We start from the raw sequence: 20,472 nt of genomic DNA on the forward strand, positions 1-20,472 counted from the left end.
GCACACTTTACACAAGCAACGTACACATTTGAAAGGAAAAGCTCAGCAGAGTTCATATCATCTGGAGGAAGCGGGTAGGACAGGGAGGTGGCACAGGAGGTGAACAAGTTAATCTTAAAACCCCAAAGCAAAGTCCTTTCCATATCTTCACTGGTACCTGGCTGTAAAATGGATGGCTGCTGAATCACCAGCCCAGCATTTCCTATCATGTCAGTGTCATGCTGATAAAGATGAAAGCTGGTGTGTTGTTTGAGAGTTTGGAGAGGAAAGCCAGCTAGGAAATAAGGGCAGAAAGAGAATAAAGTGCATATGGGGGAGAGGGGGACTAAACTGTTTCAATTCCTAAGTCAAATGCTGACACGAACACAGGACTCCAGACAACCAAAAATTGACTTTTAAAAGCAGCTTAAGGCTTCCCTTGAATTTTCTCTGGCTTGAGAGTTCTTTCAGGAAGAAAAAAAAGGGGGGAAAGAAAGAAAGAAAGGATTTTGTGAAACTGATTTTTAAAAGCATCTGAAAGCTATCTAATGTTACTCTCTCTCTCTCTCCCTATATATATCAAATGAGTCCCCCAGCTTTAAGGATCTTAAAGCAAAATGAAGATCTGCAACAGCGTCCTGGCAGGAAAGAAAGAATTCTATTACATCACTAGGTAACATGAGCACCACCGCATCATCCTCCTTTGTCGTAGTCGGTCTCCTGTTAGAGACGCAATTGTCAGGCCCCTCGCAAAGGGCAGGCAGTGATTAGAATCCTACTACAGACTGCTTGCGATTCTCCAGATCCCCTGCTCCCGGGGGCATGCTTCAGTCCTGAGTCAGGCTCAAGTCTGCTTACCTTCAATCACAGTTCTCTTTTTTTCTGCCTCAAGGAAGAAATAACCTTGGCAGCCTGCATTTAGTCATTTAGGTTGAGGCGCTTTTACAGAAGGAGCGCCGCTGGCTCCCAGGCGCTTCAGAAGGGCACTTGCTGCGTTCTCCGCCTTTCACAGCAACAAACGCCACCTAAAGAGCCACCAGTGCTCCCCGGCGGTCAGAGTGTGATGTCACTGTTGGGATCACGTGATCAGACCCTTGGACCAGCCTTGGAGAAAGGAAGATTTTTAACCGAGCACGGAAGCCTTAAAGATGTAGTCTCATCTAAACCAATGATATCAAACTTGGCGCAGTCAGGTCAGCTCAGAAAACTGGGGTCCAGACAAAGTTTTATCCTTTAGACCAATCATTTAGCAGAAAGTCCCAAATCATTTACAGTTACAGGGGTCCTAACTAAAAAAAAAAAAAAAAAAAAAAAAAAAGGAGGGAGACAACAGAGAAAAGGGGTTTTAAAAATGCACTGGGTAGATATAACATGAATAAAACCTTACAAACTCAATGCTGAGTGGAAGGTTCCAGAAGCAAGGAACACACAACACTATCAGTCTATACCTGTAAGTTCAAAAACAGGCAAACCTAAAATATATCATTTTAGGATCCATTGATTACATTATAGAGAGAAGGAAGAATATGACAAAATGAAAGATTGGATTTACTCAGAGGTTGCCATCTGGGAGGAGCACATGGTAAGGGTAGGATTTTTGGAATGCTGGTCATTTTTCTTCATCCAGGTGGTGGTCACCTGAGTGATTACTTTTAAGTACCATTCAAAGTGTACACATGTTTCCTATCTTAGTTGCTATGGATGTATCATAATTAAAGAAAAATGTGAAGCTGGGAGCCATGGCACACTCCTGTAATCCCAGCAATTTGGGAGGCTGAGGCAAGAGGATCACAAGATGGAGACCAGCCTTGGTAACTTAGTGAGACTATGTCTCAAAATTAAAAAATAAAATAAAATTATACAGGCTGGAGTTGTAGTTCAGTGGTAGAGTATCCCTGGGTTCAATCCCCAGTACTGCAAAAAGGAAAGAATAATGTGAAGTCAAGTGCTGTTTTATATATCTATAGTCCTAGTTACTCAAGAGGCTGGGGTAGGAATATTGCTTTGAGCCCAGGAGTTGGAAGCCAGCCTGGACAGACCTCATTTCAAAATAAAAAGTATTTTGGGGATGGGGATGCAGCTCAGTGGTAGAGTGTGTGCTCAGTGTGCATGAGGCCTTGGGTTCACTCTCCAACACTACAAAAAGGAAGAAATGATGGAAGGAAAGAAGAAATACATGGATAAACTAAATTGCATAATTACTTACCATACAAGGTCAGTTCTTTAATAGCACCCAGACACTTTGAAACCTCAGAGTACAATCAATAAAATGAGTTATTTCTTAGTAGTAATACTCTCTTTCGGGTGTGGTGAGGCACATATAATCCCAGAGACTCAGAAGGCTAAGTCAGGAGGATCACAAATTCAAGGCCAGCCTCAAGCAACTTAGTAAGACCATGTGTCAAAATAAAAGTAAGAATAAAAAGAACTTGGGATGTAGCTCAGGGGTAGAGCACTCCTGGGTTCATTTCTCATTACCACAAAATGAAAAAATAGTAGTAGTGCTTGCCCCAGAAAGCAACATTGACTTTGACACTCATTAATCTCACCTGGGTGAAAGCAGTTACAGCAGCCCTGACAATAAATTCAATACTATATTTCCATTGTTTTAAAGGCTTTCCCTTCCCTGGCCCTATTCCGAAGGCTATTTTTAAGCAGGTCTTAATTAATAGTGCAATAAGGCCAGTCCAGTAAAAGAATAAAATTGCCATCTTAAAACTCCCTAAGTGAATCAAGAGGACAGCCACTGTTAAACATTAACCCAGACACAGTGCGCTCCAATAATCAGACTGTACATGTAGGGCTCTGAAATGTTATTAGTTTCATCAGCTCTTAAGGTCCAATATGACCTGAAATGTTAACACAACAAAACCTTATAAAATGTGAGGCATTGAAGGAAATTTGTATGCTTTCAGTTCATCATAATTTTAACATTTCACTTTCTGGATGAACTAATATAGCATTAATGAGGAAAATTTACATTATTTGGCAATTTATATTAAGTGCCGATGAATTACAAACTGTAAAATAAATAAACAGTCATCTATGGCCCAAGTGTGACTGTCTTATACAATTAAAATTTCAGAAAACTAGGTATATTTTATTCAAAGAGGATTACATGCCCAACCTCATAAGCTCCTTCAAAGTCACTCTTTATTAAATAGGATTTTATCTGTAATATCTGAAGACCTCTGCAGAATCTACTCACATTATTTAATAAGAGTTATCTTGTTGGATTATTTCACATTTCAGCAGATACAGTACTAGCAACCAATGTAGCAAAAGAACTCTATTTTGGGGGTACTCAAAAATACATAGTTCTATAGATTATATAGCTGGGCCCACGTTAATACCTTTTACTGAAATTTCTGGTGTTTTTCAAATGTTCTATCAGTGACTCTAAGGAAAGGACTTTTAAAAAAAATCTCATGTAAGGTTGTTTTCTTTAAGTAGGAGAAAGCTGGTAGGTATGATGCAGTGTTCATGCTAAAATGAGATTTACTTACACTTAGGAATAAGAAATGAAGCAGAAGTATTCAGAGTCTGACATGCTATATTTCTTTCATTTTTTTTCTGTCTCCATTCCCTACTCTGCCAAATTTGTAATCTTTAACATATGTTCATTTTACAGACTGCTCAGTGTAGAACAATTGCTGTTTTTTATCTTTTGCAGTACTGGGGTTTGAACCAGGAATGGTTATCTCCAGTCCTTTTTATTTTGAGACAAGGTCTCACTAAGTTGCAGAAGCTACCCTCACATTTGTGATCCTCCTGCCTCAGCCTCCCAGACACTGGAATTACAGGTATGTCACCAAGCCTGGTGGACAATGGTTTTATTACGAAATTAAGACAAAATGTTTGCCAATTTTAATGCAGTTTATGACAAATACCCAAAAGTTAATATTTTGGGGCATGCAGACTTATCTTTTTGGAATGCAGATTTGAATAGATCATTTCCTGGTTTCTAAGTTGTTGGAGGCTCCTACAACAATGTTTTGAAAATATGTTCAGCAGCAGAACATTTAATGAGAATTTGGCACATGTGTGGACTAAGGATTTAAAAATATTCATAGTAATTTTTAGAGTAGGAAAACTAAATATTTTAAAAGTATAATGATAATGATGATGATAATGACACTACTACTCTTTTAGGTTTCATCAATGAGAGAGATTAAATGGTTTATTCTATTTAACCAAGGTGGTCGTGTCTGACTTTGTGGGTGGAGGGGTTTGAAACCAGGGGCTCTTCATCACTGTGCTACATCCCCAGCCCTTTTTTTTTTTAATTTTGAGTTGGAGTTTTTTGTTTGTTTGCTTGGTTGGTTTTGGTACCAGGGAGTGAACTTAGGGGTGCTTAACCACTGAGAAACATCCCTAGACCTTTGCATATTTTATTTAGAGACAGTGTCTCACTAAGTTGCTGAGGTTGGCTTTGAACTCACAACCCTCCTGTATCAGCCTCCCCAGTTGCTGGGGTTATACGCATCTGTGACTGTGTCTGGCCCATATGTGATTTGTTTACAAATAACTTAAGCTATTAATCGTATTCCACATCTGGTTGGTTTCTTTTGTTACCATTTTTAAAAATTTAATAGCAAGAATAACTTCATAAAACTTAGCAGTCAAGAATGGCAGCAAGGGGCTGGGGTTGTAGCTCAGTGGTAGAGCACATGTGAGGCACTAGGTTCAATCCTCAGCACCACATAAAAATAAATAAATAAAGGAATTATGTCCACCTACAACTACAAAAAATTTTTAAAACAATAAAATTTTTGAAAAAAAAAAGAATGGCAGCAGGACCAAATAATGAGGTACAGACAAAGCAACAAAATGCAAAATGCTTTTCAAAATACAGTGTTTAAAGAGGTAAGCTTCTTGTATGTACATGTACTGGCAAGAAAAACAGAGTAAAATTAAACAATGAGCCTAAATGTCAGATTGGACTCCAGTTTCTCTTCAGATCACATAAATCGTTTCCTCTTTTACCCTCACATTGGGGTATTTAGGTGAGTCTAGATTTTTGCCTCTGATAGGAAAAAGAGTAAAACTTATGTCAAGTTTTGAAGGCACAGTGAATGTTATAGGTAAAATAGTTTAATGCTTTTACAGGAAAATAATTCAAGTTAAAGTACAATTAGATCTTAAATTGAATGATAGAAGAAAAGCCCCCTAAGGGCTAATTTGCCTTAGCTGAGTCCAGGGAAAGCATACAGTAAACTATTCAGAAAAGAGTCAATATTGAAACAGTCTTCCCCGTAGGTTATACTTAGGTTTAAAGACTTTTTAACAATGGGTCTTTAGAAACACACTGCTTGAATGAGGAGGCATATAAATGAATGCATTTAACCTATTTCTTATTATGGAAACCACTTTCTAATTTTTTTTCTAAAAAGTCACCTGATGCTTAAGGCTAGAAACACTCCATGAAAACAAATTCTGATTTGAGAATAATGTTTACTTCATTCCTTAACCAAGAAGCCATTAGAAATTTACCTGGGGGCTGAATAGTAACTGATTAAGTGAACTAGTTAAACACTAACAAAGACACAAGGAGAAAAAGCAGAAAAGGAAACCTCAGCATAGATCTTGAAGTACTGGCTTTAGTAAGATCACAGTTGTTGGGAGGGCTTAATTGTTGACAATAGCCTAGAGAAAGAAATGAGCACTCAAAGAAATGGGGTTGAGGTATTGGTATGTGTCACAGGACCTCAAATGATCCCTTTCAAAATGTATTTCAGTTTCCCAGGGATATATTGTATTTTTTCATAGCTGGAACAACGACCACATCAACAAAAAAAATCAACATGATGCCTAGCACACATCAGCAGATATCCATCCTGTGGTCATTTAAATTTTGCCTCCATATAACAACAGCAAACACTAAGAATCTATTATGTATCACTTATCTCCTCCATACTGGCACACCCCACTTCCCATTCTTGGACTGCTTTGACCATTCTAAGATCTCCCAATAAGTCATAAGCTTTCACATTTCATTTCATCTACACATTTGAGAAAATATTACAGCTAAAACACTAAAATTAATCAACATCTGTGAGACCCTTCTATCTTGTCATTTATGCCTCTATTTTGCTTTCAATCTTGCTTATCCAAATCCAGTCACCAAAAAGCAAATATTAGTGGAGTAGCTCTCCCATCTAAACCTTGGATAGTACTGCTGGATCATATTATTATCTTTATTATTATTATTATTACTACTACCAATATTATTACTACTATTATTCAGGGCCTCATATAAGTTAGGTATTCTACCACTGAGCTACATCCCCAGTCTTTTCTATTTTTTGAGATCGGCCTTGCTAAATTGCAGAGGCTCACCTTGAATTTGTAGTCCTCCTGCCTCAGCCTGCCCAATTGCTAGGATTACAAGTGTGTGCTCCTATACCCAGCCACATTATGGTTTTTTAAAATATTTTTTTCTTAGTTGTAGGTGATCACAATACCTTTATTTTATTTATTTATTTTTATGTTGTGCTGATGATCAAACCCAGGGGCTCACACATGCTAGGTGAGCGCTCATACCACTGAGCCACAACCCCAGCCCCTTGTTTTTGTTTTTGATACCAAAGATTGAAACCCAGGGACACTTAACCAATGAGCCACATCCCAAGCCCATTTTATTTTTTATTTTGAGACAGGGTCTTACTAAGTTGCTGAGATTACACGTGTGCACTAATGCACCTGGCCCACATTGTATTTTAATGTTCTATTTTAGTTTGACCCTGGAAAACTTATTCAGGGAGACTCTTCTATTGGTATGCATTCATATGACATACTGGCCATTAAATACTGAAATACCCCTGTAGCCATAGATAAATAAACTCTTTCCTGAGGACCCCCCTCTCCACCTCCACTGTTCCTTAGAAACTCCTGAAATTTTCCTGAATCCAGCAGCTAGAACCCCAGGAGGCCCCAGGATTCATTCCCAGTGCTGTCTGACATTCAGTCTGGGATAGGTCAGTGTCCTGTGTTGATTTGAATATCACCTCTGCCCTCCTCTCATTTAGGGAACCACTGCTTTTGTTCTTGCTCACAGCAGGTTTAAACTTGCAAGTTTTAACCTAAGTGTCGAAGACACCAGAAGGACAAGGAAGAAGAAACTCTTTACTAACTCTGCTGAGAGCTAGACAATATAAGGGGTGCTGAGGAAAATTGGTAATGGAACTGTAAAAACTGCAACAAACCTATGGTATATAGTATTGACATTATTTCCAAGAGTTAAGAAAACAGGAAGATGAGGCATAGAAGAAAGGGACAGGGGAAACTAAAAACAAGAATGAATCTAGACTCTAATACCGACTCTGGCTCCTAATTTCCAGTTGGACACAGTCCTATCCCTCCTGGGTTGTAGGCATTTGCTTGAAGGTCTATGTCTTTTATACCTCCCACTCCCGGCATCTGCTACAATCTGGAAGTTCCCAACCTGCTATACCAGTACAGCCAGGGTGCTAATTAGCAGAGTTAGGACAAACAGCATGAGGATTTTTGGCTTGGCATCTCCAGGATCCCACTGAACAGAAAGACACATAAATCAATGTAGAATTGGAAGTAAATGGGCTAGATTTGTCAAAGGTGCACAGAGGGCTGTCCATATAAAGAAAACAGGTCTGTGCTCTATTATTTGCTCCTCATTCATTCCTTCCCAAACTGACATGTTTGGAGGGCTGACAAGGGGATGCAGATTGTGATGGACAGTGAGCCCAGAAACGTACATTACATGCTATAGTGTTGGGAAATTCTTCAGGTAGCTTGATTTTTTATAAAGATACATAATTAATTTTTAGAAGCAGTAATACTCTCATTTTTTCTATATTAAACCTACAATGGTTTCTCTATTAATATCCAAAAAGAAGTCCCCACAAGAGAGTAGCAATTATTCTCTAATGGCGGAAAATACTTCCAACAGAGGAAATACCAATCAGGAGACTTTTCTCAAATCACTGAGAAGACTCTGATGTCATAGACAGAAAAGAAAAATGAATGGTTAGAACAAAGCACATATCCCATCTGGAAATTAGCCTTAAAGAAATAGTTATACTTTTTCACACCAATATGTATATGTAATTCAATGCAGTGCTGTTTGTATTAATGAAAACCTAGTATTAGTTTGTATTAGTAAAATACTTGGAAACAATGAAAGTGTCCAATAATAGGGGACTAGTGCAAGGAAAGAAGCAGACAGATGGGTACTGAAATAAAAAAAAAAAAATATCCCTGACATATTGCACGTGAAAAAAGCAAGTAAAAATCATAATTAGGGCTGTGGTTATAGGTCAGTGGTTGCCTAGCATTAGTGAGGCACTTGCCTAGCATGAGTGAAGCACTAGGTTCAATTCTCAGCACCACATAAAAAACAAATAAATAAAAATAAATGTTAAAACTTAAAACAATCATAATTAAAATATGTTTTTATGTGTATCTGTTTGTGTGTGACTGGATGGAGAAACAATTGAAAAGAGCATACTGATTTTTTTTCAGCAGTTGGGTTTAGAGTGGAGACTTCCACATCTCATATATATGGGTGCTATTTGAATCTTTTATAGTGAGGTGCATTTATGTGTTATGTAAGTTTTTTTGTGTGGTGCTAGGATTGGATCTAGGGCTTCATGCATGCTAGATAAAGATTCCACTACTTAGCTACACATCCAGGTCCCCCCAGTGTAAGTGATTTTGAAAAGAAAAATAGTTCAACTCAGAACAGTAGAGACAAGACATGCAGAGCAGTCCTATATTTTGGGCAGCAGACCACTGTGATATTTAGGAACAGATACATGATAATTGCTGTTGAATACTAGGAGGAAAGCCTGGTTTATAAATGAGAGTTAATGGAAAAAAGCCTTTGTGATTGGAGGGACCTATTTCTCTAGCAATGAGAAGATATGAATTCTAATCCCATCTCCACAGCTCACTACTTTGTCACCTTGGGCAACTTCCTTAATCTTGCTGAGTTTACAGGTTTTCCATCTATAAAATGGAGGGATATGAGCAAGTATGATTTTTTAAGGTCCCTTCTAACTTCATGCTTTATTATTTGAACAATGATTCTTGATATGATCACTCATGTACTGTATGGAATGATTTCTGTGAAGACCTTATCTCTGAGGAATTCTGAATGGTATTGCAATTGCATAGTTATCTGAGAACATTCTTCAGGCAAGACCATAAAATGGTGCTACCAATCCTTAGAAGAGAGGTAAGATTCAGTTTGTCAGTCAAATATAGGACAATCTAGTGGTTTCCTGGGACCCAACATTTCTGGCAAATGGTTAACTAGGGCTACACCAACATGGTTAAATTATCTCTGATAGCCACAGACCCTGGAACATGCAAGCCACATCCCTGAAGCATTACCACAACTCCTCGATCCACATGGCATAAATTAGAACACGGTGGGGTGGAAAATAATCCACTCAGGAATTATAGTACTACCAAATGCCCTTAAAAATATTATATTTCTTTCAAGAGTAGACCAAAGTGTTTCACTGATTGGGAAATAAATGGAGGGACTGGGGTTGTGGCTCAGCAGCAGAGCACTCACCTAGCATGTGCGAGGCACTGGGCTCAATCCTTAGCACCACATAAAAATAAATAAAATAAAGGTATTGTGTCCAACTACAACTAAAAATATATATTTTTAAAAAAATAAAAATAAATGGAAAGCTTTCTGACTCAGTCCTACAAGTAAACAGCTTAAAATTTATCATGCTCATCCTTAGAAGAAAAGATTAGACAAACCGAAAAATCAGTGACTTTTTCCTGGACCCATCAGAGAAATGTGGTTTGCAAAATAAACAATCAACCCAACATCTGAAGATACAGACTTATCCAAAGAGACACAGAGACACATCTGAGATCTGCTTACCTTTTGTAAAGGCTGGAGCCATAACTTGGGTAGAAAAGCTTTAAATGACAACTTGGACGAACTGCTGAAGGCTGCGTATAGACCAATGTGAGTTTAAGAAACTTCTGGGATCCACGGTCTGGGGCAGGGGGATTGTCTAAGACCAAACCTCTACTTCCAGGAACCTGACCAAGTTCTCACAGTGAAGGTCCAAGAAAAAATCCCCTCTTCATTCTTACTGGGGGAGGAGAATAATCCTCATTGTGAAATATGCCCCAGGGCAAAATACTTGGCCTGAGTCTTATCCCAACCGGGGTAAGGGCATTCCTCCTAACTCCAACTCCTTCTAGCTTTCTAGTTTCACCTAAGGGGGAATATAACAAGGGACAGGGTTTCAGGTAAATAGATAGATTGCAAATGATAACAGTCAGGGAATGGAATGGAAAGCAGGGAGAACAAAAAGCTATATATCACAGGTGAAAAACTTGTGAAGGTCACAGCTATAAGAGAGTCCCAATAAAACAATGAGAATTAATCAGAAGAATACAGAACTGCTTCCTCACCCATACTTTACCACCATACCAAAGAACTCTAATATAATAATAGTAAATTACAGTTGAAAGAATTCAAAACAGAGAATCTCTAGAGGAAATGTACTTAGGGAAACTCAAAATCAAGAAGGGTGATGAAAATAAGAACAATATAGAAATCTGGCCTGACACCTAGTTATACCATACAGTAAATATGACCCAAGTCATAGGCAGTTTGCCATAAATCCTAACACAATGAAATTAAAATAAAAACTAGTAATGGGAAAAAATGCTAGGCCAGGAACGGGTGACAAACACATGTAATCTCAGTGACTCAGGAGGCTGAAGCAGGAGGATCACAAATTCAAGGCCAGCCTTGGAGACTTAGTGAGGCCATCTCTCAAAATAAAAAAAAAAAATAAAACAAGCTGGGGATGTGATTCAATTGATAAGTGCTCCTTAGTTCAATCCCAAGTACCAAAAAATAAAGAAAGCTAGAAAATCTCTAAAGACCTGGAAATTATAAATAACCTATGAAAATTCCAAATAACCTATTGGCAAAAAATGGAAAAATTTTTAAATATTTTGAAGTGAATGAAAACACAATATCCAAATTTGTGGAATGCATGAAAAGCAATGCTTATAGAGAAATTTATAGCATTTAATATTAGAAAAGAAGGCAGACTTAAATCAAAGCCTAAACTTCTACCTGACAAAGTCAGTTTCTCTGGCAAGTGCTTCTGAACACTTAAGGAAAAAAATAATACCAATTTTTCACAATCTCTTCCAGAAAATAGTAATATAATGATATCAATTAACACCAGAAATATTTGGGAACACTTCCTGACTTACTCACGAGGCCATTACTCTATATGAAAACCAAATAAAGATATTACAAAAAAGGAAAACTACAGTAACTGGAGATGTAGCTCAGTGTACAGCACTTGCCTAGCATGTGCAAGGTTTTACAGAATCCACTGTAAAAAAGAATGAAAAAGGTAAAAAGAATGAAAAGGTAAGCCATGGGCTTGAAAAATATATTTGATAAAGGACTGGTATTCAAAATACAAAGAAGTCTTAAAATTCATCAGTCAGAAAGCAACCTAAATTTTAAAATGGGCAAAAGACCTAAATCTTATCAAAGAAAAAATATACGTATGGCAAATGGTAAATGAAAAAAAGTAATCATCACCATTTGTTACTAGAGGAATGCAAATTAAAACAATAATGAGATACCACAGGATTAGAATGGTCAAAATCTAAAACAATGCCAATTTTGAGGAACTTACATTCTTTGTTGCTATGAACACAAAGTGGTATAGCCTGGAACTCAGCAAGACCCTGTCTCAAAATAAAAAAAAAAATAACAAAGAGCTAGGGGTGTGGCTCAGTGGTTGAGCACCCCTGGGTTCAATCCCTGGCACTTAAAAAAAAATGAGCTAACAATCCACACAAAGACATCTATGGATTTATTTATTTATTTAGGTATTGGGGATTGAAATCCAGGAGTGCTTTAAAACTAAACTACATCCACAGCCTTTATTTTTCTTTTAATTTTGAGACAAGGTCTCACTAAGCTCCTTAGGGCCTTGGTAAAGTGCTGAGGCTGGCCTTAAACTTTCAATCCTCCTGTCTTGGCCTCTGGGATTACAGGAATACACTATTGTATCCCACAACATTTGTGAATTTAAATGTATATTGCTAAGTGAAAGAAGCTGGTCTGCAAAGGTTACAGACCATATGATCTCACATATGTGACATTCTGGAAAAAGCAAATTCATGGAGATAATAAAGCAGATTGGTGGTTTCTGGGAGCTTGCAAGGGTGGGAGTTGAATAGGTAAAGCATAGATGTTTTTCAGGGTAGTGAAAATATTCTTCATGCCACTGTAATAGTGGATACATATCACTCTGCATTTGTCAAAACCCATAGAAATTCACAGTACAGAGTCAACTTTAATGTACGCAAATTAAAAAAATCATTTAGGAGTTTAGGATCCCAGGGTGGAATGCAGAATGTGACAAAAGAATATCTGTATCATAGATTAATGAAACAGCCTCACTGAAGGGGATAAGAGGAGAAGGTGCTAAACCAAGTAACTAGAAAGGAATCTGAGAGTAAAGGCAAAAAGAACTGTGCATAAAAACTGCACTCTTTGGGCTGAGGCTGTAGCTCAGTGGCAAAGCACTTGCCTAGTACATGTGAGGCACTGGGTTTGATCCTCAGCACCACATAAAAATTAACAAATAAAATAAAGGCATTCTGTCCATCTACAACTACAAAATAAAATTTTAAAACTGCACTCTAGTAGATAAAGTCGTCTCTCATAGAGGGTACTGGTCAACAATTCCAAAACCACTATACATGTATACTAGTCATGAACTAATGGATGATGGATGATAGGAGCCAGGTTTCTCTTTGTTCCAGAGAAAGGTAACACAGATAAGTAAGTGTGTGTGGGGGGGAGGCTAAGATGATCCATGTAGTGATGGGTTAGAATTAGAATCAGTTTAAGTTTTTAGCTTAATTTAGACTCAAGTTTTGCTTACACTTCATGCTTAGCTTTAGACTCAAGTGGATGGATGGATAGATACATAGATACATACATTCACACACATACATACATACATACATACACAATGGGGTATTTATTTATGGTGCTGGGTGATTGAACTCAGGGTCCTACATATGCTAAGCAAGTATCTGAGCTGTATCACCAGTCCACATGCTTTTGTGTGTCTGCATACACACATATATTTCCTTAGTTGGCTGAGAGGCCTAGTAGCAAGAATGTCTTCATAGAAATGAGCAAACATACTGCCCATTGCTTGGTTCCATAGTATTTTCTAAATAAAGGAACCAGGGCTCCTTGGAGAGATGTTTGATTCTAGTATTGGAGCAGGAAATATATAACACAGGTCTGGAGCATATTGTAGTGTCCAAAAGTAAGGGAATGATTTAAAAAAAAAAACACACAATAATAGGGGTTTATCAATGGGAAACAGAGACAACTAAAAGAGCTCCCAATGGCCCAAGCTGGAATAATTTGAGCAACAACATAGGGTAGAAATGAATTACAACCCAAAGTATAAAGTAAATGAATCCATGATGTAAATGATTGACTAAATAAATGAATGGAAGAAAACATACAAATCTTACATGCAGAATAATCCTAAATAATTTCTGTAGATGTTTTACCTTCAAAGAGGTGAAGAACTTAAGTGTGGACTACACAGTGACTTCCTTCCAATGAGTATACTATGGAATGGTGGAAAAAAGAATAGTTTCACAGTAGAGAAACCTGACAAGCAATCAATCATTGAGGCCATTGAGGTTACCATCAACAGCAGTAAATCGTGTTGACAGGATGGACCTTTGATATGATGTGCTGAGAACGGCACTTGACCTCAATGGTCTCCCTCCTCAAAACCTATAATCCAGTCTAATCATGAGAAAAACATCACATAAATTCCAACTAAGGGACATTCTACAAAATACCTGAGCAGTGCTCAAAACCCTTAAGGTCACCCAAAAAGAGGCAAGTCTGAGAATGTGCACAAGACACAATATATTCTATGTAATGTGAAATTCTGGATGAGATATTAAATAATCACTAAGTAAATCTGAATAAAATATGTACTTTATTTAATTAAAAATAGAAATAAATAAAAGGGTGAAACATTAGAGGACATCAATTCTCAAAGCTCCCCATATCCCTGTGAAGTAACCACAAGCCTACAGACAACATCATAGATATCATTTTAAAGATTTAGCATATGGCCCCACAGAGGTTTAGAAATGGGACACATTTTTTTAAGCTTAAAAAGTAGCAGTTAACTGCCACCCTCCCAGACTAAGTGTCCAGGGGAGTTCCAGAATTATGAGGATGATGGATTTTGAAGTACTTTTTCTTCTCCTCCACACTCAATCCACACAATTGCTTTAGTTGGGCAGCTCAGGGGAAGCCTAAATGAGGTTAGAATGGTAGGTTTCTCCATGAGCTGGAGTCCAAGATGTTTTCCATTTCTCTCTGGAGGAAAATTATGACTTTTCTACAACATGGCAGAACAAACAGAACTTTTTCACAAGTTACTTGATGGAATTCAAGTTCCATCATGTTTTCATTGACTATTCATTTCATTCAACTGCTATGATTCTTGTTCTGCTCTGGGACATTGGGAGGTTATGCTGAGTTTCAACAGGTGTTATGTGGGAACACAGCCTACCTCATAATATACTTCAGCTTTGAAGTTATCCCTGACCCATTTCTATTTTATTCCCCACATCTAATCGGTCATATCAATTTCCCCTGTGAAATTTCTCCAGAACCTATTATTCCTTCCTCTTCATTCCTTTGTCTTCATTCAGGCCTTTTGATCTTTTGCCTAGATTTTTAAAATAACAACAGCTTTACTGATCTCCCACTCACTGACACTTCCTCTCAATCCATCCTCTATACTGCCAATTCTCTAAAACTCAAATCTGATCATGGCATTCCTCTGATTTTAAATCATTTGAAGTGACTTGGTTACAATATCCCAAAGCACACACAATCTGACCCCACCTAGATTTCTAGCTAGCTATCTAGCCTATCCCCTGCTGCCCTCCCTTCTGCTCCAACGGCCACCATCCTCCACACCCCAGGAACCTTAGACTTCAGACAGGCAGAGTCTGTGTTTCTGGAATTCAAAAGGCATTCTCATGCTGCTGCACCTCTACGTGTGTTGCTCTCTCTGTCAGGAATGTCTCCTCATGCAAATAGTTAATGCATTCTGGGTAGAAAGACAAGAAAGTGAGGGAAAGCAGGGAATGGGAGAGCACTACTAGAATAGCACAGTGCTGGGCTCATGTCTGGGTTCTCCATAAATACTAAATGAATGAATGAATGCGGTGCTGACCATGAGGTCTAGATTGCAGAGGCAGGGAGTGAGAACAGATGGACGATGAGAACAGCTCTGAATGTTTCCCTTTTTCTATTTTCCTCCCCCTCTGCTTCTTTCAGATCTCTGTGTTTATGTTTCTTCTAATTTACAGACTACTATAACACTACCTCAGATGCATTTAGCCATGCCATGCATAATTTATTTATTCATTCCCCATAAATCAATTCCTCTAGCCATCTGGAAAACAAGAACCACTTTTACTGCCTTTCAAGCTCCTTCCAACTAATCTTTTTAGTACGTGCTATTGTGCCTGCTACAAAATGTAGTATTTTATGCACAGTTTCACCATCACATATCAAGGACGTTGTGACCATTTTTCTGTTGGTACTGTCTATTAGGAAACCCCATGTGAAAACATTAAATAAAGTAAGAACGATTTGAAAGCAAAGCAAGAAAACTGCATTACTAGAGATTATAGTAAGTGGACTGATTTCTGCATGTGGCTCATAGAAAGCAGCCACATTATTTTATGGTCAGACTTTGAAAACCACAAGCAGTAATTCTCCTATAAAAGCTAGTAAAGAAGGATGAAGGAATTCTCATGTAAAAGTCCAATCTATAATCACAGGCAATGTGAAAAAAGAATCTTAATCTGCCTCGGTTTTCTACTCTATGAAATGGGAATAATGAACTGTCGCTTGCCCCAATCATCACTGAGACCAACACGAATACACAATGTACTTTGGTGATATGGATGCTATGAGACCATTTTCTATTAGAAGCAACCATGATAACTAGGTAGGCCAAACTGGCTTAGCCAGATACAGCCATGATTGCTATTATAACTGACCCACTATGGATACTAAATGCATATAAGTACAAGTGATGTGCAAACACAGTTTTCTTTTGTAGAAGTAGGCAGATATGAAAAATCATTAAACACTAAACCATGAGTATCTCCCTTTTGTGAACTTTAAATTCAGGGTTGTTACCTGCTGGCACTTTCCTGAGTTATCACTCGTAGGCAAACTTCTGTTCTAGGCAAACTTCTATTCATCCTTTTTAACCTGTGGTTATTATACTGAAAGGCTTACCCCAAATTCATTGCTTCCTCAGAAAGAGGCATCCATTACTTAAATGTTATTCCTAAGTTATTATCTATTGCCATGCAGTTTATTTCCATCCTAGTACTTATCACACTGAGTAATTTACTATGTAATTTGTCTACAATTGGCTCTATGTATTCAAAGGTTTCCACATCTGTGGAATTCAGCTGAAGATTGAAAATATTTTTAATAAACTGTGTCTTTACTAAATATGTACACTATTTTGTCATTGTTCTCTAGAAAACACTACAAGTATTTTATAGCGTTTACTTTTTGTGGTGTTTTTTCATTTTTGTTTTCTTGTGCTGCTGGGAATTGAACCCAGGGCCTTGTGCATGTGAGGCAAGCACTCTACCAACTGAACTATTTCCCCAGACCTAGCATTTACTTTTTACCAGGTATGATAAGTAATCTAGAGATGATTTAAAAAATGAAGGAGGAGGGCTGTGGTTGTGGCTCAGTGGTAAAGCACTTGTGCACATGTGAGGCACTAGGTTAAATCCTCAGCACCACATACAAATAAATAAATAAAATAAAGGTATTGTGTCCATTTACAACTAACTAAAAATATTTTTTAAAAAAGAATACAGGAGAATGTGTATAGGTTCTATATAAACATTATGCTATTTTATCTAAGGGACTTGAGAATCCACAAATTTGGAGTCTGAGGACGTCCTGAAACCAATACCCGCCCTGATACCAAGGAACAACTGTATTTACTCATTTATTATCTTCCCTCACAAGATCTAAGTTCAGATCAATATCTGTCTCAGTTCCACCATTGTATCCACAGTATCTACAATAGTGTTTCACTCACAGTAGGTGTTCAAAAAACTATTTATTAAATAAATAGATGAAGGAGCTTTGTCCTTGCAGTGATAATAAGGTTAAGGTTAATTAAAAAATTTTTTTTTCAGTACCAGGGATTGAAACCCAGGGTGCACTACCACTGAGTAACATCTCCAGACCTTGTTTATTATTTTGGAACAAAGTCTTGCTAACTTGTCCAGTCTGGCAATCCTCAAACTTGCAATCCTCCTGCCTTAATCTCCTGAGTTGCTGGGAACTTAGGTATGCACTACCATGTTCAGCTAATTCAACTTCTTAGCATAACATGCAAGATTCTGACTTAGTTATTTGAGCTTACATTCTGTCTTTTTATACCTCTGTATCTTATGCTTGTTGATATCTTTCTGCAAAACCTTACTTTTTGTCTGGCATGTTCTCCTTCCTATAAAACAACTAATCTTTCAAGTACCTGCTCCAATATACCCTTTTTTGTGAAATTTCTGAACCACTGTAGGTACACAGACACACACAAGACATAATTTATAGAACTTATGCTATAGAATTATAGCAGTAAATAATAATGTAACAACGATATCTAAATTGTTTGAGATAGTATCTCACTATACAGCCCAGCTGGCCTCAGATTCCTGAGCTCAAGTGAAACTCCTGCCTCAGCCTCCCCAGTATGGGAACTACAGGAGTGCAACATCATGCCTGGATGATCCTTAATATTTAACTCTATGAGCATTTAACTCTATGCCACGTACAGTTATAAGTACTTTATAGTATTATCTCATTTAATCCTAAAACAACCCTAAGAGGTAGGTACTATCATAAATACTTTGTGTGGCTGTTTAGCTAGCTAGAATTAATTTAATGAAGGTAAGGAAGGTGTCAAAGTCCTGCTGATTCCCATAACCTAAAGTGTCTACAAAGTTGCATGTCCTTAAAACAAATTTGCTAAGTAATGAATTCTGACAGTACTGCCTTGTCTTCTGTCTTTGAGAATAGCAACACTGGTCAGTTAAAATACCTGACAATAGTTTTAAAGTAATTCTACAAATTTAATCTTAAAGCTATAAAGTCCTTTCTAAAAGTACAAGAAGAAACACAGAAGTCCCCACTTTTGTGGGGATATAACTGACTATATAAAAATTAAAATATTTGTAGATTTGTGAAAACAAAGTTATAAAATACAAACCAGTAATGGAAAAATATGTCCAACCTATATCAGACAAAGAATTAGTAATAATATAGTAAAGACTCCAATAAATTAATAAGAAAAGATAATCAGACCATTAGAAAAACAGAAACATCATATGAACACGTGAAATAACATAAAACTCCATTAAATAAAAATTATTTTTAAATGGCCGGGCATGATGGTGCACACCTATAATCCCAGGAACACAGGAGGCTGAAGCAAGAGGATTATAAGTTGGAGGTCAGCCAAAAAAAACCTTAAACAGTCTGGGGATGTAGCTCAGTGGCAAAGCATCCCTAGGTTCAATCCCCAGTACTGAACAAAATAAAAGTATTTTAAATGAAGATTAAAATAATAATGGAAATTATTTATTTATCCTATCATATTATAAACTTTTAAAATGATGATATTCAACACAGTGAGATTGTCAGAGAAAAAAGCACTATTACATTCAAGTTGCAAAAATGCTGTTCATATGCTTAACAGATATGTATCTATAAGGTTGTTCATTGCAGTATTGTTTGTAATAGCAAAACATGGTAAACAACTAAAATGTGCATTAACACAAGTTTAGTTAACTACAGTACAACCGTATCATAAGATTGTATACAATCATGGGAAAGTGGGTAACCAAACAACTTATTAGGAGAATTTTCACTTTGTAGATGTATTCTAGTTAATAAAAATCCAGTTACAAAATGGGAAAAGAAATTAAACACATACTTCATCAATGAATACGTAAGGCTGGTACATAAGCACATGACATTGATGTTAGCCATTATTAGCCATTAAAGAAATTAAATTGAAACCATGATTAACACTACATACTTCTTAGGACAGCTAAAATAAAAATTAGTGAAAATACCAAGAGCTGTAAAGGATGTGAAGCAAGTGGAACTGTCATGACTATAGCTAGTTCAGATGCAAAATGGTATAGGCAGTTTGGACAGTGGTTTGGCAGTTTCTTATAAAGTTAAACATACTAGCTCAGACATGTGTGCTAAGAAATGTGTTAAAACTCAGAGAACAGCATACCAGAAAGTAAAGAAATTCCAGCTACTTGGGGGGGGGGGTGGGCTGAGGCAGGAGGATCCCTGGTTCAGGGTCAACCTGAATAACTTAGTGAGATCCTGATTCAAAATAACATATCAAAAGGTCTGGGGATGTAGCACAGTGGCAGAGTGCCTCTGGGTTCAATTCCCAGTATGTATGTATGGATGAATGGACAGATGGATAGAAGGAAGGAAGGTAAATATACATTTACCATATGACCCAGTGATCCTATTCCTGGGTATGCTATTCATTTAAAAAAGATAACTCTCTAAGGCATTAACTTGAGTAAAGAAGCTAGTCTCAAAAGGTGACATGTGATTTAATGTATATGACATTATCAAAAAGAAAGAATACAGGGACTGACCAGTGGTACCAGAGGCTAGAGAGGAGGGAGGTCTGACTGCAAGAATTCTTTATGGGGTTGAACCTGTCAGAGGTGGAGGTTACAAGAATCTAGGCATGTGTTAAAATGCAGAGTCCTGTGTGTCAGAAAGGAAATTTTACTGTACATAAATCTAAAGTAAATTTTAAAAAGAAATTATTGTTATCAGTAATGATAATACCTTCTATTTCTCGGTCTAAAGGAGGAACATCATCTCTCAAGGAGAAATCCATAGCTGTTCCTGGTATGTCCATCAAGTCTTCATCACTGGAGCTGCTCTGGAAGCTACTAAAACTCCCCTGCTGAAAACCTCTGTTATCCATGGCTCCTATAAAAAAAGAAAAATAGGAGGCTTATAATAATGACATCTAAGTCCCCAACCCCTCCTTTTTCAGTTGTGGTAAACACACATAAAATATAACATCTGAATCATTTAAAGTATGCAATGCAGGAGCACTGAGTACATTTGCAATGCTGTGCAACCATGACTACTATCCATTTCTAGAACTTTTTCATCATTCTAAATAGAAACTCTGTACCCAGTAAACAATCACTCCCCATCCCTCAGTCCCTGGTAACTTCTATTGTACTTTCTGTGTCTATAGACTTGCTGACTCTGGATATTTCATATAATGGAATCATACAGTATGCAGCTTTCTGTGTCTTGTTTCTTTTACTTAGCAT

At 37.3% G+C, this 20,472-nt stretch overlaps 1 protein-coding gene across 1 annotated transcript in view; it reads right to left on the reverse strand.

Moving 5' to 3' along the window:
• Clcn5 (chloride voltage-gated channel 5) overlaps positions 1-20,073 on the reverse strand; it is a 44,318-nt gene extending 24,245 nt beyond the window's left edge. The window contains exon 1 of the mRNA XM_077106623.1: positions 19,970-20,073. Within this exon, the coding sequence (XP_076962738.1) occupies positions 19,970-20,042 (73 nt within the window). The 5' untranslated portion in view covers positions 20,043-20,073. The remainder of the gene's footprint in view (positions 1-19,969) is intronic.
• Between the last annotated feature and the right edge of the window lie 399 nt (positions 20,074-20,472).

The sequence above is a fragment of the Callospermophilus lateralis genome, chromosome X, assembly GCF_048772815.1.
Source record: "Callospermophilus lateralis isolate mCalLat2 chromosome X, mCalLat2.hap1, whole genome shotgun sequence".
In the NCBI taxonomy this organism is placed as follows: Eukaryota; Metazoa; Chordata; class Mammalia; order Rodentia; family Sciuridae; genus Callospermophilus; species Callospermophilus lateralis.